Here is a 24,749-nt window from a genome sequence, read left to right as displayed (position 1 = left end):
TGTTCACTCTGATGGGTCGGGCATTTACCACCATGGCCATCATTTGGAGTGTGGCTATTTAACCCATATTGATCCATTTGTATCAACACCAAACACAAGTACTGCTTGGTTCCTTGCTTCAGGGTAACATAGATCATAATAACAACCTAATATGAACTAATAACTAGTATTTAGTGACTTCAACTTAAGCAGACTTAGCAAGACAGGCAGAGCTCAAACAGTCTTCTATTTGTATAGGTTTTGTATTGCAATACCGCCGCCCTTATTTCTGATCATGCGTGCCCTCTGTCACATGATATTTACCCTGCAACTACTCTGTATTGACAACACTCCACCAGAGCTGCTCCAAGAGAAGGAGACGAGTCGTTCAATAACACATTACTGGAGTGAATCAATCGTTTTTATTTCAAGGCCTTCTGTTTAGGGTATTCTTTCCATTTACATGACATGAGGCCACATGCTTAAAAAAAGCTAATATTCATTAAAGTCCTGACACTGTGTCTATCATATGACACTTCTGCATGAAACATTGTAACAACGTGACCTTCCTTTGTGGCTTGCTTTGTTTGACTCTGCTTACGGAGGAAAGTTGGAGCCAAATCCCAGCTTCAGCTGTGTTTGCACTAAAGAAATTACACTAATCCCCCCTTTCTCATCAATCCATGAGCAATTAATACCCTAGCCACACGGAGACGGTAACGAAAATGAACTCGATATCAAAAAAGTCTTCCGTCCACACGCAATCGGCACCAGAAACGTGTCCGTCCACATGAGACCGCTCGACCCGCTGGATACGCTGTAGTACATATGCAGGGCCTGTAAGTGGCGCTGTACTTCCGCCACAAAATACAACAAAAGCAGTGAAGAAGACTTCACGAGCATGCATGGTTCCCATGGTTGCCCTTCTGTTTATTCTCCGCGGTGGATTTAGCAGCAGAGGTGGGGAGAGGCAGGGGCCAGGGCTCTGGCTCTTTTTCTCCCTCCCCGAGGCAAGCGTGTACTCCTGCTGTAAATCTCCCCAGTAGTCCACCAGCAGATGAAAAACACCCACCTCTCCGCCTCTTCCAAGGGACGAGGGAACCGTGCGGCAGAGTTTCCGTTATAATTTTTTTCCGCCGGTCAACATTGTTAGGAAATCATTTGCTTAGGTATTCAAACTTTGACACAGTTCATAATTTTCTCCTCTCACTGTCTCCTTTCTCATGGCATAGATCTACGGCCTTGGGTATTGCTGCTATCTCTCTTTAGGAGGGGCAGCTTGGGCGCATTGTGCTTGCCAGTCTATGACAGAGCACAAGCCGCCATGAGGTAGTTTACTGTTCAGGGACGAAGGTTCCCTGGCGCACATTCTTTTCTATGGACGAGAGCTCTAGTTGGATTCATGGTCCATATTGCTTTAGTCTCACTGATGAAGAATGTTGATTATTACACTCCGAACTAGTTAAAACCTCGAGCTACAGAAAGAGTTCTTCAGAATTGGTTTGGCAAACACTGTGTCAACTCGTGACACACCACCTGTCTTGTCAATTCTCCGACCGTAACTCCAAATAAACCACCAGTGTTTGCCATCAAAGCTCCAGCTCTCCTCGTGCCTCTCTGAGTCCTGACTCTCCATTGCTAGAGAAATTTCCCCCACAAACATGTCCGTTAAAGTTTGAATCTTCCGGACAAAAAATATAAAACTGCCGATCAAAGTCTGTTTTGTTATTTATTGAGCTTTAAAACAAATGAATAACGACTCTATATAATAATATAAGAATAATATGTGGAGTCTCTCTTTTCCTCCCTCTCTCCTGACAGCCCGTCAGTATTTTCGTTATCAGGAAATTAGCGTATAGGGCGTAATCTCGGAGCCGTTTGCCCCCCCAGAGCGTTGCGTCTGCATATCTATCTACCTTGGGACCAGTTATCGTTTTTGCGTTTCCCTGTCGTCCTCGTGTGGCCGAACCGTCTATATCAGTGGTTCTCAAATGGGGGTACGCGGACCCCTAGGGGTACGTTGGAGTACTGCAGGGGGTATGTGAGATTTATTTTATGTTAATGAGAAAAAGAAAAAAAAAAGATAAATATACTAATTTTAGGAAAAGTAACGAAGTTTGAGCAGTCTGGGTTTTATATTAATAGACTAGAGTTACACATATTTCAAAACACGAAGTGTAATAACTGCAGTTGCCTTCCTGTCAGAATGACAAAGATCCTCAGCGAAGCACAAGCCCATGTTTCTCACTAAATTGTAAGTACAACTTATTAAAAAGATCAGTTCAATAGAGGTGATTGAAGATGAGAAATTATTGTATATGTATGTGTAAATGTAAGTAGGAATAACTTGCATAATGATTTAAAGGACAATCATTGATCAAGTAAGGGGTGGGAATTAATAAGCATTTGCTTCCTCCTACTCCCTTTCGGACACATATGATTTTTTAAAATATTATTATTAATATGAAGACTTTTTTTGTATCATGAATGTGGATAAATACTGTATTTTTAACAATACAGTATTCTGTTTTTTCACATTTGTTATTTTTTATTTGTTATTTTTTTAATCTGTTCGAAATAAAGATTGAAATGAATGAAAAGAATGCAACTAATGTCATCTTAGTGTTATTGCATGATATTAAAATTGGTTGGCCATACATTTAGTGAACATACATTTGAAATGTAGCATTTAAGTGTTACAATGTTGTTGTTTTAATAAATCAGACACCGATGGAGCAGCGCCCTACTGTACCTCTTTATATAGTCTTGTTTTCCCTAACATATAGTTTTTGCGCTGATCAGGGGGGGTACTTCGCTGAATTTTTTTTTCAAAGGGGGTACATTATTGAAAAAAGTTTGAGAATCACTGGTCTATATGATAGAGAACTGTAGCGGATACGACCTGTATCGTCTCCGTGTGGCTGCAGCCTAAGTCTTAGTTCATGGATCTTGAAAGCTGGGCAGCATTGTATGCTGCAATTTTGTTATAGAAAATAATCAGGCTTTGATTGCAATCTTTATGTTTGGTTTGAAAACAAATTCTACATCCTTCTACATAATAATGTAGTAATTCAAATACAGCTTCCCGGCCTATATATATATATATATATATATATATCGCCCTAGAGGAATCACTGTGGAAATCCATTGAGTTTTAAAGGATATGGGCGAGCCTCTTGAAGAGTGTAAAGCAATTTGTGCGACCCTACTATCCTTTCCGCAAGGATGGCCTGTCAATGTCAGGCCAATTGCACGGCCTAACATGTCTGATAAGATGTGACACTACCAAAAAAGACAGAGACAACGAGAAAACAATTGGTGGCCGTTTTTTTCAGACAAAGGGAGAGAATAGTGGCAGGCAAATATTACCAGCATAAAAAAAAAAAGACAGAGAAATGTTGAACGCGCACATGGGAAGGAGAATGCTAAATGTTTCATCTCTGATTCTGAAGAATAATAGACTATGAGTCAAGATACATTGACACGTGGAATTCCTTTCATAAACTAGACGAATGCATCGTTCTAGTGCATTGATCTATAATATGTTGACTCCAAAACACCTATAGCTATACCTATAGAAATGCATCTGAGACAGCACTGCTATTTATACCTGGGTGCTCCATCAGTGTGTGCTATCCTTTTTAGCTTCACAGCCCCAGGCAGAGGCGAGGCCTGTAGTGGCTCCTTCTTGCTGCTTACTAAAGTGTTTTCACCGTAAAACATCGTCAACACCCCGCCCCCGACCCTGCTACCCCCCCACATACAGACACACGCTGCACTGGGGGTTTGGTAGAGGATATTGTGACCAGCTCTAAACTAGGTGATCGGAGCAGTGGGCCATATCTGACTTTCTGTTTGTGCATCCACATCAGCTAAGTGGGGTTAAAATAGGATGCTTTTCTGGACATGTATTACTTTTTTTCCTGAAATATGCATTTAAAGAAAGTATCAATTGAGCAGTAGGTCTACAAAGGCATAAGTTGACACCCAATAGTGTCAGGTTTCATTATACGCTATCGATAGTATGTGTGTATGCGTGCTTGAGTTAAGTGTTTTCCACCTTTAATTTCCCGAGCAACTATTAAATGTTAATAGGAGGCAGGATGTTTACTTTTGAGAAGTCTTTATAATGGCCCTGAGAGCAAATGTCTCTAAATTCATCTTGAGTGGAGTCCCTGCTCACTTTGCTTGTCTGAATCAGAAGAGGCAAGTCAATACATGTCATGGGTGTGTGTGAGAGATGCCTTGTAAAGTGAGAAAGAGTAGAGAGGGAGTGGAATAAAAACAGATGCAGGACGGCAACAGATATTCCACATTGTTCATTGTCTCGGGTCCTGGAATCAAAAATAGCTTTATAACTTCCCTGTCGTAACCTTTGGCATACAGTACGTGCTCATGACTGCTCTGTGTAATGGTCTTCAAGTGAGTCGTTTTTTTAAATTGATGAAAATGTAAATGGCCAGCTCCAAATGTTATTAATTACTATAATGGGATGGTTTATTCTTTTCAGATTTGATTGCCGCCATCTTGACTTTTACACACTAAGGATTTGTGATGTGTTACTTCAACGATATGCTTGAGTCTTTCTGTCAGATTTGGTTTCTTTTGATCTAGATTGATTTTGAAAGCCTCATCTGCCTCCCAGCGCTAAAATTACGTTGTTTCAAAAGCTGGTTTAGTGTTAGTTACAATTTTGTTAACAATTTCTGTTGCTGCGTATGGAAAGGCATTGTGTTTATGTCAATAAGGTACTATTGCTGCTGTCCTGCCCAGGTACTCAGACAATATTGATTTTGTAGGGGGTGTTTGCTGTCACTCCTTTTATACATCATCTGGACCAGTATGACTAGTGATCATGTACACACACACACACACACACACACACACACACACACACACACACACACACACACACACACACACACACACACACACACACACACACACACACACACACACACACACACACACACACACACACACACACACACACACACACACACACACACAGGCAGACAAAAAACCTGTTACCAGCAACACTAGAAGGGAAGTACATGATGACATGATGAATAGCATTCTCTGCTGCAGATTTCCAAAACGGTTTGTATTGACTTCTCTTAGTGTATTAGTTATTACTCTCTTGAAGGTTTTAATCATGTATTGCAACAATAATATGCCATTCATTGTCTGCCGCTATTACTCTGCTCATGTGATGCTTCAGAACAAATCCAATCTCCCTCGACACAGTCTGTCCCTGAGCTTGTGACCCCTCCGGCAAAGCCTACGATGAATAGTGTAATACCAGTGCTCTGCTGTACACTGATTGAACGAGCATCATAGAGCTCTACAGAAGGATTTCTATACACAGCAATACTCTTACTATTTATAGGAATGTTCTCAAGGAAAACGTAAAGGAATAGGGCACAGCAAAAGCATTTGGGATTTCCTCTTTTTTAATGAAGGAATCATATTCAGCTTGCAAAACGAGTGTTTGGTAGTCTGACAGCACTGATTGCTCTCATGTGGTCAGTGACGTATGTGGTCATGAGTGTTCCCTCCTAGCTGCCTGTTTGCATGTGTCCTTCATTATGACAGTGAAATAATGCTCCTCGCTTCCGACAGGATGCTCTGCATTGCATGCTTCCTGCTGCAGTGCTTTGCTGTGTTCTTAAGGTTAGCCAGGGAAAGACAGTCTTCACACTTCCTGAGTCGCTTGTAATAGGTTCTATTTTCCTCTGGGGTGCCCTGCTGTCACCACACACATTAATCTCTCTATGCGTAGGTGAGGCACAAGGGACAGCAGAAGCTCTAAGTTTATTTATCTGTGGAAATGGCTTATTGTGGAATTGTCATGTTCCTGTTTGTTGGTACATTCTGACAGACAGAAGGCCTGTATGCTTGCCTTCCTTTCCTAGACTGTCATGATCTCAGGGTTTAAACTGTTTGTGCCTATGGCATTGATGGATATCGCTCAATCTGGCCTGACCTGAGAACTGCGTGCCATATCTGCTTTTCATTTCCCATCTTATAGCTATCCCTCCCTGAGGACAGCAGTCAACTTCACCCCACACCACTGCATAAGTATTGTGCTGCCATAAGATGGACCTTACTAAGGAGACTTTTTATTTATTTAGGATTAAGGATGATAAAGTATAACGAGAGAGAGGCTAGGACATAGATGTAGGCTGTGTACAGGCAGCCAATGATTTTTAGCCAAAGAAAGGTATTTTCCATTATACACAGGATGACCCCTCCTCATCCTTCCACGCTCTAGCTGCCTCCTGATAAATGGGTCAAGGTGCAAACTCTCTTTCCCTCTATGCAGGGTTAAAGTTTCCTTTTGTGCAGAGCTTGCATTTTTGGTTGCCCAGCAGACTTCCTCTGATAACACATTAGGTTACATGGAAATAATCCTACATCTGTTTTTTTTAACGTTTCTTTGTTTTAAGGAGACTGCTTCCCTATTAAAAGGCACATCGGGTGGCCTAATTGTCATGGTCTACTTTTTAACCTTTGTTGTTTGTGAGAGACATTGCAGACATCTTTAAGCTATCTCATGTCGCAAATTCCTGAGTGTAGTCCAGTGATTGTCAAAATCAGCAGGGGCCCCCTTTGCCCTTTCTTTTGATGCCGTTTCAGCTGTGTTTGTGTCAGTTACTGTGTTCTGCAAGAGCCAGTAGCTCTGTTTTGTGCAGATTTTTCACTGTGTAGGAGGAAGGAGGAAGCTGTGGTGGGATGGTTAGGACATAAAAACACACTAAAGCACAACCTATATCAAAGAAAAATGCCCTTCTGGTGGGTTTTTACTTGTGGTTTCATAACGAGAATTTCAATACAAACAGATGAAAGAGAAATGCCTGTGGCATTCTTTTTGCTCCCAGATAAGGGACTAATCAATGAGTATGACCCCATTTTGTCAATAGCCGCTCTTTAGTTCTTGAAGAAAGGGGGGGGGGGGGCTCAGGATATTTGTGTGCCAACACAATCACCTAATATATAAACAAAGTGATAAAGAAAAATACTGTGGAATCTCCCCTTTGAGCATTGTTTGGTTTGAAGAGTAACGTCACATAACTACAGTTTGTTTTCACCAGTTTATACCCAGAAGCTTAATGATCTACCATCAGTAGGATTGGCTTTCTGTCACAGCTTTTGGATGATTCAATTCTATAAAGATGTGAGGGATACCTTAAGAGAAATGTGTCCTCTTCTCAGAGACTGTGCCTGTAAACTGTGAGTTGAACAGTGTGCACTCGCCCCCACACTGTTTGGTTTCCTTTGCTGCGTGGTCACTATGTTCTACTGAGGATGCAATTTGCCTTCACCAAGAAAAATCTCTTCGATCTGCAGTAACCCCAGACCAAGGTTCATTAGTTCCTAATCAGGGAAGTGCTGTTTTCTGACAATGCTGCACTGGCCTGTCAGTCACAGGAAGCACTCCAAAAACGAATCAGCAGCTTTGCACATGCCTGAATCCAGTTTGGTCTTGCCAAGCATTTCCATCTGTGACCACAGCTTTGAGGGCGTGGAGCTTTAACAATGTATTGATAAAGCTCAACACTTTCCCAATGAGGTCTGAGTTAGCCCCATGCAGAACACCCTCATGAACATGGAGACTTGAACAGTTAGCATCAGTAAACAGACGACAAATTTAAAGGCCTCAACAAATGCAAGTGGGCACAAACGGTCCTTGGTTTTATGAGCTTGAAAATGCTTAAATGATGCGAATCATTGGCCTTTACAGTCAACGCATCTCAACTTAATTACACACACACAGGAGACTTGGGAGCTCACAATTTGTAATGTATGTGGAAAAGTAGCGAATCCCATTTTTCAATTGTATTGACAAGACCTTGATTAGTCGATTGTTTCTCGAACTAAAGGAAACATTGGTTAATTAGCTCAACATTAGAGTTATGTAGGAAGCTCAACAAATCAGATATATGGGAGGAGATCAGTGGTCTGGAACCATCTGGTACGTTTGACCCTGAGGCATGAGAATCCAAAGCGACTAAAATACAGATGCACGCCACATGTGACACCTGTTTGCAGCACTTGTGAAAAGGTTCTAATTATGCCATAAAAATCTAACTCAATCAAACCTTTGTTATCTTTCAGTGCAGATATACGGTACGCCTCAATGTCTTCTCATCATCAAGTTACGCTTAACAGATCGAGTGGCCGAGATAGGCCGTGGAATCTTGGACGTCATGTGACCAGTGAAAGGTCATGATAGCCTGTGGGTATAGGGTGCGGCTACACTGAGTGCATTTAGTGGTCAACTAATCTCTTTCAGTTGTAAAACAATGGGCCTCCTTTAGCTGTGTACTTGACATGAGGCTAGGTGGCTACTACTACTAGAGACTGGTATTTATATATTCTGGTTTTGCCAACTTCAGCAAACCTGCCAAAGCTTCTTTGGGGATTATCATCATCATCACTTGGCTATTTGGCTTGATCAATGATGATGTCATTTACACTTTGTATAGTGTGTCGAAAATTCATTTCAATTGGGCTATTTTTAATAGTTTGTATGTCCTACTTGTTTCATCACCCCTGAGTTCCTTGGTTAGCATCTGTGGTACATTTATTTTATGTTTCATCAGATTAGTTAGTGGTAGATTTATGTCAGTAGAACACAGGCTTCAGCAGGGCATTGTGGGAATGCTGATCTTGTGGGTTGTTGAGGATTAGGGTCGGATTGAGGAAGGAGCTCAGGCCTCTTTTCCTTTCATCAAACTATGGTTTCTCATTCTTCAGCTCCATCTACAGGACATGTTCCTATTTTATATGTATTAACATTTATTCTAAAATCTCTTTACTTGTAATTTAGTTTGTCCTGTCATTTCTTTATATGTGCATGTGAGCATTTTTCCATAGCCAACCACAGGATGTACTTTCCCAGTCACAATGCAGTGGCCTGTTCAGTGCACATGACGCCTTATACATAACCGAAGAATTCAAATCCCATGCAGTCTGTGAGCAGTGAACCGTCACTTTTCTCCCAGCAGTACACAGAGAAGGGGTCTCGAGGTTACTTGGTTCAAACTCAGCAGGTCTTGCACCGATCACCCCGCTTTCAGCTCATTGGCTTTGTCATTCCAGCTGCGGTAGTGTCTGAACAGAGAGCATTATTCATGTCCTCAGAAGGGGGCAAGTCCTAATTGAAATTCCGGTCTTTTCCACTGGAATTAAGCAAGCCCGCAGACACCCACTGTATTATGCTGGCCCTGTCACCTTGAAAGGCCCATCTGGAGGCTGTTACATTCTTGGGCAGCAGCAATGGCCCATTAGGGAAACATATAGTGAAGTATAAGAAAAAAGGATGAATGAAGCAGGACAAACGATTTTGGCTTTGCGAGAATAGCAGCATTACTGTGCTGTTCACTATTCTATGGTGATGTGAAGCCATCTTCTACACTGCAGTAACTGAAGGGCTGGACTGTCTGTGGTTGCTGGCTGCCAGTGTGGTGTGCATGCTAATGGTTGGGTGAATGAATCAGTGCCATTCTGATAGAGGAGAATTGAGCACAAGGAACCTCTTTCTAGTTGATTCACTCTCACAGCAGCCTACTGTCCTGGTCTGTCTGGTGCCTCTGAACAATAACTGTATGTGCTGATTAATTGCCTTTATCTAATGTCTCAACATTTGTCACGCGCTGTAGTTGTAAAAGTGAGAATAATTGTTTAAGCATATGGATGATTTTTTTCAAAGAACAGTCCACTTTCAAAAGAGATCTAATTTATACTGATAGAAGCATTAATTGCCAGGCCATTCTTGCATGCTTTTCTGGATGTAACTGGCTTGCAAGCTGTAAACTAGTTTCAGGTGTTTCTTTGTGTTAAAAGTCTCAGTATTCAAACGTTAAATGTTGTCTGTCTTGTATCATACCAAAACATGTATTTACTAACTTTGACCTGTTTCTGTGAGCATTAGCATCAGCTAAGATCCCATATTTTACTTAGGATAAATACTGGACGGGGTAGATATTAAATCTATAGCCAAGGTTACATTTCATGTCTCTCTTGAGTTCTTATCAGCAAGTTACTATTTTCAAAGTCACTCAAGCATCACAAGCTGTAGCATAACTTACACATATTACAGGGGTCAAACTATACAATAATGGTAACTGCAAATACTTTGTTAATGTACGTATCACCTTGTTTTATTACCTGGGTGAATAAACACATCATTTCTCACTCGTATGAATGGCCCTGATGGAGGTCGGCACTCTCCAAGTGTCCGTCTAGTTTTGTATATATTTTTAGTAAATGTTGTAGTATTCTTGCAGTTGAGATTATTTGGGAAATATACATTCGTACTAACCTAGCTGACGCTTTTCGTCATTCCCTTACATCATTGGCATACCATTGTGAAATTTGTGTCAAATGTCATTTAAAATCTTTACCTCATGGAGTTAGATATGCCAACCATATTCCATACAGATAGCAAGGAAACAGTTATAAATGGTGATGTGTGCTTGTATTATTAAAATATATAGTTGCTTTGTTGCTGAACATGCTACTTTTTGTGTCTTTGTGTGTTGCAGAACACCTATAACACTTGCCCTCTTCCTTTTTCTCTCCTCTTTGTTCTCTCCCCCAGGGATCGAGCTCTGCCTACCAGGATGGCGTTTCTCCATGACCATGGTGGCTAGCTTTGTGGTGCTGGGCGGTCAGCTGCTGATGCCTGGAGTGGCGTACCTCTGTCGCGACTGGCAGGTCCTCCAAGCTGTCATCATCTGTCCCCTGCTGCTGATGCTGTCCTACATCTGGTAAGGAAAATACCTGGGCATCTGCTGCACTTTGGCACCAACCCATCTTTTTGTTTTCTGTTGAATTTTAAAAGGTGTTAATCAGTTTAAAAAGAAGCTGAAATATGTGACGCCATCTGCAATCATACTCCAGTGTTTCCCCTATATACAAATATATGCGCGCCACTGCTACGGGGCGCCAGCCAGGTACCCAAAAAAAAATAATAAAAAAATATTTTCTTTACTTTTTTAATTAAAATAATAATAAGTGGCGACCCTTTTTCATTTTTGATTGTTGGTTATGTTGATTTGTAGTATTTGTGTTACTGTAAGTTCAATAAAAGTGTATTTTTGCTAAATCTTGAGACATTGCCACTGTATGTACTAGGCAGGGCCGATTTTTGGCATAGGCGGTATAGGCGGTCGCCTAGGGCTCCAGATCTGGGGGGCGCTGCGCTGGTAGCTCTGGGAGGGGAAAAAACATTTTTGACCGTTGGCGCTCATCCTAATTTTCGGCCTTGATGTAACAACATTCATAATTAAGTAAATGTAACACCCTTTTCACCCCGGTTACACTTTTAATTTGACCAAATGTTCAAATAAATCTTGAGCATCCCCCGGTCCCCCCTAGAGGATGTGACGTCCACCCCTCAATTCAAACATGTTCATACAATACTGAATACATTTGAAGCAATTTTGACATATATTACCTATGTCAATACGTTTCTGTTTTTGTAGTGCATTTGTCTTTTGTAGAGATTTTTCATTTATTCTTTATATATAAAATCTCGCCTAAAATCTCGCCTAGAGCAACAAATTGGCTAGAACCGGTCCTGGTACTAGGCCTCAAGAGCCTTTCTTGTGCTGGCAGACACATAGAAACAAATTGGCGGGGCGCACTTCGCACGTGCACACTAAAAAATTCCACGCGCTCCACGCTCACATTATGCTAGGCCCACGTGCCTTAGCACCGCTGCTATGACTCCATCCTAGGGGAAACACTGTACCCTACATGTATTAGATTCTAAGCGACCAATGTCTTAATAAAACCTCGTTAAGCCATAGATGCTCTAGGAGATTTACATAGTTCAAACAAAGAAAGTCTTCTTTGCAAGGACATTTGCTTATCAGTAAATTCCCAGCTGAATTAAATGTAATGTATTTTGTTTACTCATTTGCAGTGATCTCTACAGTAACATTTATTTTTGCTTAAGCTCAGGCAGTATAAAGTCTTGCATTAACCACCATGTATGTATTCAATGCAAAGTGCTCCACAGCAAGGCTGATGTGTACAAAGCCAGCAAAAATAAATAAATAAAATAGAGATTTCTATCAAGTTATCAAAGTCCTTGGCTTTCCTCAATGGTGAGCCTTGAGAATTAACTGTTTCCATTCAGGAAAAGTCAAAAGCACTCCAAAGCACTTATCTATCGATAAAACATCAATACTAGTGATACGATGCACTTCAATAATTGTAGGACAGAGGGAACAGCACAGATAGATGGTGGTTTCTACAGACACAGAGCATGAGTCAGTAACCTTTGGCAGGGTAGTCACTGTTATCGTGAGTGAAAACAAACAACAATAACCGAGCAGTCAGGTGACTAAGCTGTGGAAAGGGATTTGTCATTGTCTGCTTTGATGTGATCATGGCAATGGTGGATTGAAAAAACTACCAGAAGTGGGTTGTGAAACTGATATTTATCTCGCATATATTACTGGATTTCAGTTGGTGAATTTGTTCTGCAGGGTGAAGGGCAAGCTTTCATTGGCAAACCAGCTCACAATGTAGCCTTTTTCTACTGATGTAATAGAGCTGTCCACAAAGCACAAACTACTGAGAATAATAAATGAATCAGCAAGCTTGACTCAGGACATTATGGACCCATGTTGGCTTAACTGATTAGGACAGACAGTGTTTATGGGTACAAATGGGATTCATCAAGTGGCTGAGTCTGCAAATATAGAAATAACAGCTGATTGGGCTGAATAGTTCAACTCTGCTAGAGATTTTAGTTTGCTGATTTGGGGGAAAAAAGTTAAAACAACACCAGTGAAATGTCATTAATCCTGCATATACTGTAGACATCTGTTCCAGAGAAATGCAACTAGCTGAAGCTAATGAGGCATGGTTTCTGCTGACTGTCTTCACATCGACATGCTTCTGCGAGGAGAAACCTGAACGCTCACAGGATTGACATAACGCAATACAAATCCAAGATAATAGAGCATACCAAATGCAGACAGGGATAACAATGGCTGACAGTCATGTGTTTGTTTGTTGTTCCCCCTGTGAAGACATCTGGGCCCCGCCACCTGTAAATGCGAGTGTTTGTTTGTGAAGCTGGATTTCTTGTTTATGATACAGTTTCTAATCTTTCTGTAGGTTGCCATTAAATAGTTTTCTGCATTTCAATCGAAATGTGTTGAAATGGCACACTGGTTAACTAAAATCCAGATTTTATACTAGATAATAAAGCATTCAATCTGCCTTTTTAAAAGCGAGATTGATTGATTTCGGAGTCATTTCGGATGTGTTATTAACGAGGACATCCCCATCTTTCTGGCAGGATCTTCCCTGAGTCGCTGCGTTGGCTGCTGGCCACCCAGCAGTACTGCCGCTCCAAGTGGATCATGGGACACATAGCAAAGAAAAACCAAGTGAACATGGAGCTGGACCCGGATAATATCCTCACAGGTAATAAAATACTGATTTACGAAATCTGAAATCAAAGGCTGCTTTTTACATTTTGATATTATTATTACTGCATGTATGTCGATGGATTCTTCATGTAAAAGTAGTCATTGTGTCAGTGCCATCTTCCAAGCTTAGATTTTGTTCTCCTTTTTAAAGAGCTGGGTGAGTGGTAGTATATCCAGCTGTGCTTTCCTCAATAAAACAGATTGACAAGGTTATATCTGCTTCCTGCTACGTTACCATAGTTACGCGCCAGTCCAGAGAGCAGTGGGTGTTGAACATTACATTATGACACTCTACAACGATCATTCATTTCGTTAAAGCCTCAGTTAGAGCTGACAGGATGGTGTGCAGACGGCAGATGGATGCGAGTCATGCACTCTGACTCTGGGTTAACTGTCTCTGTCTGTACTCAGAAGACCTGCTATCACGAAAGAGTGAACTGTGTTGTTGTTTAACGTCATAGCAGATTGCCTTCGTTAGCGCTGTCAATGTTGTCTACTTCTATTCACTGTATTTATCAATCCATACAAAAATAAAACAGTGCCACAGCTGGGAAAAGGTTCAAAGAGGAACTAGTCGGTGTGAAATTGACTGCACTTTTTTAAGAACTGTGTGCTGAGGCAGCATTAAGTAAAGTACATTGCCACAGACAATAATTTATCATCTGTCTTTTTTTTTATAGTAACTGGCTGTCCTCAACCCTTCCTGTAATATTTCCTACTTTTAACTGCTCAGCATTAAATACAACACTGGGCACTGGATGTACAAACTTCCAGTATAGCACAGCAACTTTTTTAATCGCTCGGACATGACCGATGCATGTGTAACTGCTGATTAGGTCATCTTTGGATAGTGAGCGGAAACATGTGAATTGGTGGGCAGAGTCTTAGTCCCTGTTTGAAGCCTGGCCAGGGGATCACAGGAAACCCTGAGTGATGCAGCCGAGATAACCTTGAGGCGGTGTGTGGAATTTTGTCCCGTGCCTGAGTCAACGTGAACATACTGTTGCACAAAGCAGAGGTGTGTTTCTGTGGCAACCCGCAATCTGATACCAAAACATCCACCGTGTGCATGTCACACATCACCAGCATATTTATCAAGAACTGTTCCTGCTCTACAGTGAGAACAGTTATTTGTGTGTTTCACAAAGCAGCGGAAGCTCAAATGTGCTCATCAAAAATGTATTTGTATTTTTCTGTCATTGCAAATTAATAAGTTAAATTCTACTTTGACCTGACATCTCAATTTAATATGTTTATATTAACTAAAGCCTGATGGATTTATACTGTGAGCAGGTTGATATTCACCCATATCACATAATTATGTTATTGGAATCAGTGTAAATGTTGGCTGATATGCAGACAGTATTTTATAGCCTGCATTTAAGGGTTGTACCTATGATTTTCTAAATACTTGTGTTAGACATGTTATTACATTAATGTTTAATAATTTACAGTGAACTGTATTGCTTCTAATTTGTTGTCATCTGTTGAACATATCTTAGTCACAGCCCTGAAAAATATGACAGGTAATTGGCAAAGGAAAGATCATTTAAGGATAACTACTAGGTGTATATATAACAGGTTGAACACATTTTAATTAGCAATACATAGCTTACATAGCAGTCACATTACACAAACTATCTTTTTGTGGGGGGAAAACAAGGCAGACCTTGCAATTAAGACTTGCCACCCTTTGCTACAGTTAAAGTTATGCTCAAATATTGATACTGTATGACCCTCCAATGTAAGGTGCTAAGATTAACATGTTTGCTTTCTCACAGAACTGCAGAGAGCTCTTCAAAATAAACACAAGAAGACGTGCATTGTGAAAATGGTCGGGACGAGAAACCTGTGGAAGAACATTGTTGTGCTCTGTGTCAACTCGTAAGTGTTTGCCATTTGCTTTAGCACTTAGAAATACAGCAGTAATAACTGTGTGTGTGTGTGTGTGTGTGTGTGTGTGTGTGTGTGTGTGTGTGTGTGTGTGTGTGTGTGTGTGTGTGTGTGTGTGGTGTGTGTGTGTGTGTGTGTGTGTGTGTGTGTGTGTGTGTGTGTGTGTGTGTGTGTGTGTGTGGTGTGTGTGTGTGTGTGTGTGTGTGTGTGTGTGTGTGTGTGTGTGTGTGTGTGTGTGTGTGTGTGGCAATGCCAGTCAGACGCGCCATTTTGTGCAGACGAGATGGCACTATTAACCTTGAGGCTTAAAACGGCATTGATCAGTAGCCCTGAATGCTTCTTCCCTTCCATATTTGTGCTGCTCTCTCTTTTCATCTCCGGTGGGATCTCCCCTCCATCTGAGAACTAATCTCTAGCGAGGCTGAGCCAGCTTTAACTCTGCTTTAGTGCACGGTATCCCTAACCCCCCAAGTCAGCATGAATTTTACATGAGCTGTGTCCTTATGAAACATTAGACAACCAGCAGTGTGTGTGTGTGTGTGTGTCAGTGACTCAGTATTTACATATCTTTTGATGTTTCTTTTGAGATATGTTGGGAGAAAACATGATAAACCTTGAATTATCTCTCTTCCTCTTCCATCTCCTCCCAACCTCTTCATCTTTAACACTATGCTTGGATCTATTTTCTCCATATTTTGTTGTGTTCACAATTCTGCCCCTTCCTTCTTTGGTTTCTTTAAAACATTGTCATTTTCTCTCTGATCTACTAGTATCTCCTTACCTAGCCCTGTTTTTGCTCTTCACCCAGGCTAACAGGCTATGGGATCCACCACTGCTTCGCCCGCAGCATGATGGACCCTGAGGCTCAGGAGACGACCATGTTCCATAACTTCTATGCAGATTACTACACCATGGCGGGCATTGCGGTGGCCTCCTGCATGGCCCTGTGCCCGGCCGTGGGCCTGATGGGCCGGAGGGGGGGCCTTCTCATGTTTATGATCATCACTGCCCTGGCATCTCTACTGCAGTTGGGCCTGCTTAACTGTGAGTATTTTATGAGGGAAACATGTCCACTTAGGAAGATTTCACACTGGTGGTGTTTAGTGGCTTTAAATATCTGTGGCACTCTCAATCACTCAATCCAAAGAAGCTCTATAACATGTTTTGAATTATAGGATATATCGTATCTTGGTTTTTGGTGAAGAAGAATGTAATTTTTTTGCTGGTTCTGTTCTATATTTTTTTGATTGCCAACAAATCCCATGAGAAGACCTAAACCAACAATGAACTGATCCAAACTATCTACTATATTCTATGTACCCAAAGCCACATACATCTAATTCCTCTGTGCCACAATGCTCCACTGTTTCCCAATGACTTAATTACAATGAACATGGGCACTGTTATTTTGAGTCCACATAAACATCCTGCTGCTGAAAATACTCACTAGTGTACAAAATGTGTTTTCATTCATGGCCGAAACAACAAAATACTATGTGCTACAATCAACAATTCCTCTACTTTTGCCTTTTTACCTAATGAAACAATATCATTGGGTCACAGGTTTTTAAGATTTGATCTTAGGGAAGTAAGGTAAAATGAAAAAAAGGGAACTCAGTTTTAAAAATCTGAATGAATACATAAAAATGAAAACAAATGGTTTTGGACAAAATTATTCTGTTGTCAGACAGGAACCCCTATCATAGCGGAGATAATTCAACAGATTATTGACTTGAAGTGCAATCAATGAATTGCATTTAAAAGAAAGACCAATCCGACCCCATATTGCGTGTGGCTCACCTGAGGTGGTGAGTGAACTATGTGGGTGACGTCAGTTGTTTCTAATGGAGTGGTCGAACAAGATTTCAAACTGCTGTTTTGGTCAATGTGTACCAGTTTATTTAGTTACAAATGAGCAAGCTTTAATGTTTAACCAGAGTCAACACATCAAGGTTACACTCCTATTTCATGTTCTTCTCCAGAGCTTTTTTATGTTGTAACAGTGGGTGTGTGTGTGTGTGTTGACAAGCTTTGTGCATGTTTTGTTTTTAATGTTTGACTTGAGTGTATTTCATGATCTGCTTGTGTTTTTGGCTGATAAATATCTGTTTATCTCTTATTTCCCTTTAGTGGTGGGGAAGTACAGTGGCCATCTGAATATAGGTAAATCAATGTCTTCATTTATTTTCTTTTTGGAATAGATAAACTGATCAAGTATTGAGTAGTCTTGCTCCGATGTTTTATATACAATATAATTTTGTATCTGCTTCACATTCTTTCAAAGTGTGAATTGAATCCACTTAAGTTGCTCCATTATCTTGATGAGGTTTTTCGAAATGTGCTGCATAGACATCCTGCAGTATTTCATTAGGCGTATGCAAGCCCTGCAGATGGATAATGAACTCCTAGATGTGATTATGGCTAGCTTTTCACTTATTTAGCCCCTTTGTGTTGGAGAGGGTGAGCTTCTTTGTTATTGAGCTGTGAATCTCACCATCAGCTTTCCGTCACTATTCCCTCTTTTGATCACAGAGCAGTCTCCTCTGATCTTCTTTATGCCATCTTGAACATCACTCATTCAACAGATATCAACTGTATTCAAACCATCTTTGATCTGAATGGGCTGTTAGTATGAAACCCAATCTTTAATGACTTGAGAAAATACACATTAGCGTCAGGCAAACCATTTTTATTGGCACTTTTCATTTTGGTTTACTAAATGCTCGAGTAATAATAGACACATTAATTCTACATTCATCAGTCGAATGGACTACAATCAGACTACATTTATTCTACGAAAACAAAGCAATGCCACAACAGTTATTTTTTTGTATTTATTAGACCACTACTGGATAGTTAGTTGTTGACATTTCAATTGGTTTGTAGCATTGGAGTATTTTACCTTGAACTCCATCCATGGGGTTTGAGTGCTTTGAAATTGAACAATTTCAAAACGTCAAGTGCCTTTTTAATACAAAATAAATAAAAAAGAATCAAATCAGGTCTAAAAAGAATCAATCACAGCTTTCCTATCAGGTCACATCCTCTAAGTCACGTTTAAATGTCACAACTTAGAAAAAATAACCCCCACCCTAATAAAGTACAATGGAAGTATTTGATACTGGATAATTTTCAAAATCAGATATACAGTTGCATGTACAAATTCAAGTTTTTATGGCCGTTCTTTACTTCCATACATCCTTAATTTTCACCAGTTGAATTCACAGTAACCCATTGTCTAATCTCCGTATGTTGTTTAGGAATATTAAACTATATATTGTGCTTTTTGAAAATATGTTTCCCAGCTTCCTTTACCTATGTTTTCTACTGATTACACAGAGTAGAAATTGCCATTTGTGTCTCCTGCTTTGTCTGCAGATAACTCAGGTACGCTGAATAAGAACTTCTCCGTCGCCTTTTCTATCATCGGCATGTTCTCCTCCCACGCAGTCAGCAACCTGAGCATCTTTTTCTGTGCCGAGATCACTCCCACTGTGATAAGGTAGGCCCACTGAAACAATGAGACTTGTACGATTAGAGAAAGAACAACACGTTTTGCAAAAGTGAATTTACCCTAAGGAGGGAAATAGCTGTGTTTTTATTGTATTAGACAACGTTTGACATTACAAATGTGAAGGAACAGTCCACATTGTACTCATGTTTGCTCTAATGTGTGCATTGTCAAGCCATCTGGTTGGATGTGTTACAGAAAGATCTGTTTTAATGTCCTGATTAATTTATAATTCAGTTAATATTATCATTGGTGTCCATAGCATCACTTGTTCCTGCAGATGGATTAGCGGTTCCACCTCCTGTTAAAGGAGGGTATGAAATCATTGAACAGACTCTCACGGTTCAGTGTCAAATGTAATCCACATCTTGTACAAATTAACCATCCCCTTTGAGAATATATGACACAGCACTGGATGTTTATTATCTGGGGTTATGTAAACGGTGTCGTCGTGCTGTCAGTGCTCCCAGGACGACCTCTGGTGGTGAATTTAGGCAACTACAGGAAGGGAATTAGTATGCTTTTAGAGGAGGGTGTTTAATGGTGCTGCAGCACTCTCTACTGCTGTTTGCTCAAATGGCAATCACCCATCAACCGAAGAGAGAACACAGATCCTTCCTTTTATGCAAATGAAGTAGGTGAAAGTTCAGTACAACGTGTAGATCATGAATTACTTTAATTATAGTAAACAATCTTCTCCTTCAGTGGTTTGTTTGGAGATTATAGGTTTTTGGGTGTGTCTGATCATAATGTGATAACATTTTCCTTCTCATCACAGGGGTGGTGGGCTGGGTCTGGTCCTAGCCAGCGCAGGCTTTGGCATGTTGACTGCACCCATCATGGAGCTCCACAATCAGAAGGGCTACTTTCTTCACCACATAATTTTTGCCTGCTGCACTCTCATCTGCATCATCTGCATTCTCCTGCTGCCCGAGACACGCTACCAGCCCCTCCCAGAGACCCTGGCTGACGGCGAGAGATACACCCGTCAACCTCTCCTCCCCCCGAGGAAACCTGGAGAACAGCGCCTCTTGCTGGCTCAGTCTGAGAGCAGCAGGGACTACACCAGGGTGCACGACACACCGCTCCACGAAGCAGCCGCCACTGCCGTGTCCACCATGGACTCCACGGCCTCTTCGGCTGTTGATTTGACCGCTCTGTCAGTGGGAGATATATCCGCTCCAGTGTTCATCGAGCTGAACCCCAGCAAGCCTGTGCTTAAAGACCCCAACGGTCACTCACTTCCATCCTTATCCAAAACTCCCATCAACCCAACCCTGGGTAAAGATGGCGTCATATATGCCAGTAAAGAGCACCTGCTGTCTTCCACTCCTTCACACCAACCACCATGCGCCACAGACCCACTTTTAGCCCATGTCGAAGAACCTCAATCAGTAGTCGTGGAATCTGTTGAGCCATTGAAGAATTCTGCCAGTCCTGAATTGAAAGGCATTGGTCCCTCCCTTACAAAAGAGTCAGCAGCGACCCCCTCTCCTTCATTAGACCGCTCCACTCCCCCCCTTCCCCAAACTGTGCTTGCCTCCTCCCAGATCTGCACCACACCCACCATTGAGCCCCCACCTAGCTCCACATTAGAATCCCCTAACCCAATGGAAAATGAGATCAGTGATATCGCCCTGAAAATTGACCCACCTTTGCCTGAGTCACCTCGAGCAGAATTGCCTACTCCATCCATGCATGACAGCCTCCCTCCATCCCCTACCCCCTCCCCAGTTCCAGTACCAGATTGCCACATTTCCACTGACCTTCCGCCCTCCATTAGTGCAAACTCTGACATTCCCACCCAGTTAGAAATAGTGGAACAATCTACATCCACTCCTTCAAATAGAGACTCCCCCATACCTCCTGTTATAGACCCTGAACAGCTACAGTTAGACCCAACATCTCCTTGTGTTAATGATATATCCCCTCGTCCCCCTACTCCCCCTAGCACAGACACTGTTTTCCCCTCACCCACTCCCCCCCCACCCATTGACTCAGGCCATACACCCTCAGAGGCCTCTTCTACTCCCCCTGTTATAAATACTGTCAGCACCACTGCAGAAATTCCTACCGTTCTCCCCGTCACAGACATTGTGCCCACCTCCACTCCAGAATCTACCACTCTGACTATTCAACCCACGCAGGATTCAGCAGCTTCCTCTTCTGTAGATTCAGCACCAACTCCCATCCCAGATTCAGGATCTACAGAAGCAGCTCCGTCTTCTCTTATGGACTGCACCGTTTCCTCCCCCATAGACTCTGGCGTCCTTTTTATCAGTGACAGTGCCAGCACAGAAAACAACACTGTCAATGGCGTGGACTCGTTATGATCCAGTGTTGCAGCCAGGAGAAAGTTGCACGAGGAAGACGCCCACGTCACATGAATAACCCAGATGAGGGCACAGAGGTGGATACGAAATGTCCTACTCAGACTTCAAGCACTTCCTGAAGATTGTCCCCACCTGGAGTTGAGTGGACATGTCTTACGGAGATGCTGTACGTTCCTCAATGTCCCCCCTTCCTGCATTTGGCCAATAAATGAGACCACGCAAGTGAGAGTGCCAGAGGCTGGTTTGTGAAAATGTGACAGTATCTGCTCTTTTTGAATGTCACTGGAAATCACCAGCCTTTAAACTACTTTAATGTAAATGAATTGAAAATCACTGTTTGTTATTTTAAAAAGACTTACCACTAAAACCCACAATCACTGAGTACTGGTGAAAAAAAAGATGCGCAAAACAAAAAAATGAAATCACTGGTACTTTTGCTTAAATGAAATGTCCTTCTAACATATTTGTATAGAAATATCGCCTTACCTGTGTACCTAAAAAAGAAAATCTGAATGTTGCAATGTATTTTTTTGCCGTTAAAGAGGTAAACAATCCAAATTGGAGGGGTTTTTCTAAATACGCCAAAAAACTACTCTGACCAAAATTAAATGTAGACCGTGCCAAAACAAATTAGTATAAATACAGTTTTTTCCTGTTTCTGGAAATACTGTTTAGTACAGTCCCCTGCCATAGACTGTGTATAGAATCAAGTGAATCAGATGACCCCCTTTTCAAAATAAAAGAAGAAGTAAATCAAATTACTGAAAGCTATATCATCATTTGATCGTCGAAATTGAGAGATGGAGATTGCAACATTGCTTTCATCAACATGTGGTTCATTGTATGAACAGTGGTATTAGAGGAAAGGATGACCCATATTTTGTCGGTCTTAAGAAACTTTTATTTTTTCAATCAATTCAGTCAATGGAATTTATCGTATGCATTTGCGTTTATCTGTAAATTCGATATTGTTAGTAAATGCATAATTAGTTGTTGGGCTTGATTCAGCCTTTTTTTTAATTCAAAGTATTATTTAGATTGATCTCCCATAGCGTGCCCTTATTGTACAAAGCTATGCTACATTCTTACAGTATTTGTGGCACATCAGTGTGGTGCCACCTTATTCTTTGCAAGTTGGGACAAAGCATGAAAAATAATTGTGAATGTGTCAGCAAAACAAACCCTAAATGCAAACCTTAAAAATACACAAAACCTATTTTTGAAATGAAACCAATGGATGACATAATGTTCAATGTGTTTTATGTATATCAAGGTGTTCATATATTCACATGCACAATTAAGTTTGCCTTTTTAAGAAATGCAATACATCATATTTGTCAAAAACAAATCTTAAAATACAGGTCAAATCCTTATTTATTTGTACATGAACCTATTCATAATCTTACATTTGACAAACTCTTGCATAAGGAGGCACTTTCTCTTCCAAAGCCTGTGTCCGTCTGTGGACAGCATTATACTTGACTTGTGTGAAGCTTGACAGTCGTTGGACTTCATGGATGGAAGTTGTAATATTTGTCAAAGAAATTTGTATGATTACGGATAGACAACTGTTTACAACAATAATAATGATAAATAATCATCTTAATCTTAATCTCAGAGCCAACTGAATGATGTCTTGTCATTTTAACTGCGATACAACTCTCTCACGGTATCATGCAACATTAATCCAGGGAGTACTGATGATTTATAAAGGTCAAAGACAAGAACAGACTTGTGTTACTCACAGTCATACCTTGTTGTGGTACACTTACAGGTACTTTACTCATCAAATTGCTCTTTTGCTTTCATCTGAGATTAATGTGCACTGACAAGGCGATATCTTTTGGTATCTGAATGATTTAGCAAACCTCCTTTTTTTCCATCAGATGCAGCTTTTTTTCTATTATTCCACTGATCTTTATTAGATCCTCAAGTCGTCAAACTTCCATAAAGTGAAAGATTCATATCAACATTCAATGTCTTACATGCCATGCTGCTAAGCCTCAAAGCACAATGCCCTGCAATCATGTGATGTCAAATTAGGTGGAGCATGGCGTCTTCACGGGTATAAAAAAGGGAAAATGAAGTGGGATTTTGAAAGCAGAAATGACAAGTAACCCAATAACTTTTGCAATAGACCCACATGTAATCCACTTTGCGGAAGAGGGTGTTGACACTGGATTTAAGAAGGAATTGTTGGCATCCGCAGTATGTATGTTGACTGCAGTGGTCAGTGGCTTCACATTACTCTGTCATGCTTGTTGTCTGTAAGTGTTGGTCTCTCGTCTCTGTATTGCAGGTATTGTGTATTGTATTGCCAAACCTCCATTCAACACCAGTGTAAAGACAGGGACACAGCAAAACACAGCTAGTGTCTTCTCTAAGATCAGTTGCTTCCATTTTCACAACTCCCATGCAGCTATTGCTACACGGTGCTGATGGTGGTCATTTATCTGGGGTAAAATCAGTGAAAGCAATCCAAAGCAATGTAAGCACCAGCGATATGGTGGACTAGGAGTGACAGGCAGAAAAGCAAAAAAAAAGAAGAGTGGTTTATGCCTTTGTAAATAAATGTGTGGAAACTCCCAGCGTCGCCAGGATGAAGATAACATGGACTGATAAATAGATTTCAAACATAGATAACAATCTCAGAGACATGAAGTTCCCAGTGTACACATTTCAGGTTTTGCTTCTCTCAACCGTGCGACCAGAACCTCCTGATGGGAATTTTGAATGAATGTAAAAACCATGGATTGTACCATTTATAATTTCTGATTGTTTGGTTTCATTTAGTTTTTTTGTTTTAACAGACGTAATGCACTTGTATATAAGCCATACCTGTTGTTAAAAATAAACCACTATTTATTGATCAACTGGATATCAGTGAGTGCCTCATTTTGTAACATTTCATGGATTTAATAGATGTCACGCTAAAACATATTAGTAGAGTTCAATAGCACTGCCTCACTAAAGAGGCTGTACACATGCTGCGTTTGAGGCACACCAATTTCAAATTTTAAATATATATGCCAAAGCACAATTACAAAGGTGAAGAGTCAGGATATATTTAAGTTCAGAAAGGCTTTGAATTAAATACTTACATTTGCATCATAATATGCTTTAAATTATAACGTTAAGCAGGTCTAATGTTCACCAAATTTGCTTGTCATTAGTTTTCTAGGTTTTAAGTCATCAACCCATATATTTGACAAATTCAAATGCCGTCCTGATGTTGATGCTAAAGGTGACCCCAAAAATATGACGATAAATCCAATGAGAAACATGATTATTACTGACAATCCATTCGAGAGTTGTTGAGACATTTCTCTTCACAATTGTGAACCTCCTTGGTGGGGCTAGGAGAAAAGTCAGGGGAATAACACATTCATGCTAGATGTATGGGACTCTAAAATGAGTTAAAACCTCAAGGCAGGCAGCATACAGCTAGCAATGCTATCAACTGTATACAAGAAGCCCTGCCAAAGACCATGTATTGTGGCTCTGCAGGGAGGCTATTGCTTTTTACCCAATCCTGACTTGTCTTGGCTTTGTCTTAGAATCTAGTTTAAACATATT

The 24,749-nt window shown here is 40.9% G+C and overlaps 1 protein-coding gene across 2 annotated transcripts in view; it reads left to right on the top strand.

The window, feature by feature from the left end:
- Nucleotides 1–24,051, top strand: part of LOC117558361 (solute carrier family 22 member 23-like) — a 33,919-nt gene extending 9,868 nt beyond the window's left edge. For both annotated transcript variants that reach the window (XM_034234504.1, XM_034234503.1), the window contains 7 exons: nucleotides 10,586–10,754; nucleotides 13,304–13,431; nucleotides 15,218–15,320; nucleotides 16,138–16,373; nucleotides 17,460–17,492; nucleotides 18,708–18,831; nucleotides 19,619–24,051. In XM_034234504.1, the coding sequence (XP_034090395.1) occupies nucleotides 10,586–10,754; nucleotides 13,304–13,431; nucleotides 15,218–15,320; nucleotides 16,138–16,373; nucleotides 17,460–17,492; nucleotides 18,708–18,831; nucleotides 19,619–21,173 (2,348 nt within the window). In that variant the 3' untranslated portion in view covers nucleotides 21,174–24,051. The remainder of the gene's footprint in view (nucleotides 1–10,585; nucleotides 10,755–13,303; nucleotides 13,432–15,217; nucleotides 15,321–16,137; nucleotides 16,374–17,459; nucleotides 17,493–18,707; nucleotides 18,832–19,618) is intronic.
- Nucleotides 24,052–24,749: the final 698 nt, after the last annotated feature.

Source organism: Gymnodraco acuticeps, unplaced genomic scaffold (assembly GCF_902827175.1).
Source record: "Gymnodraco acuticeps unplaced genomic scaffold, fGymAcu1.1, whole genome shotgun sequence".
NCBI classification, from domain to species: domain Eukaryota; kingdom Metazoa; phylum Chordata; class Actinopteri; order Perciformes; family Bathydraconidae; genus Gymnodraco; species Gymnodraco acuticeps.
Note: the sequence above shows the minus strand (reverse complement) of the source record. Positions and strands in the feature narration are given on the sequence as shown.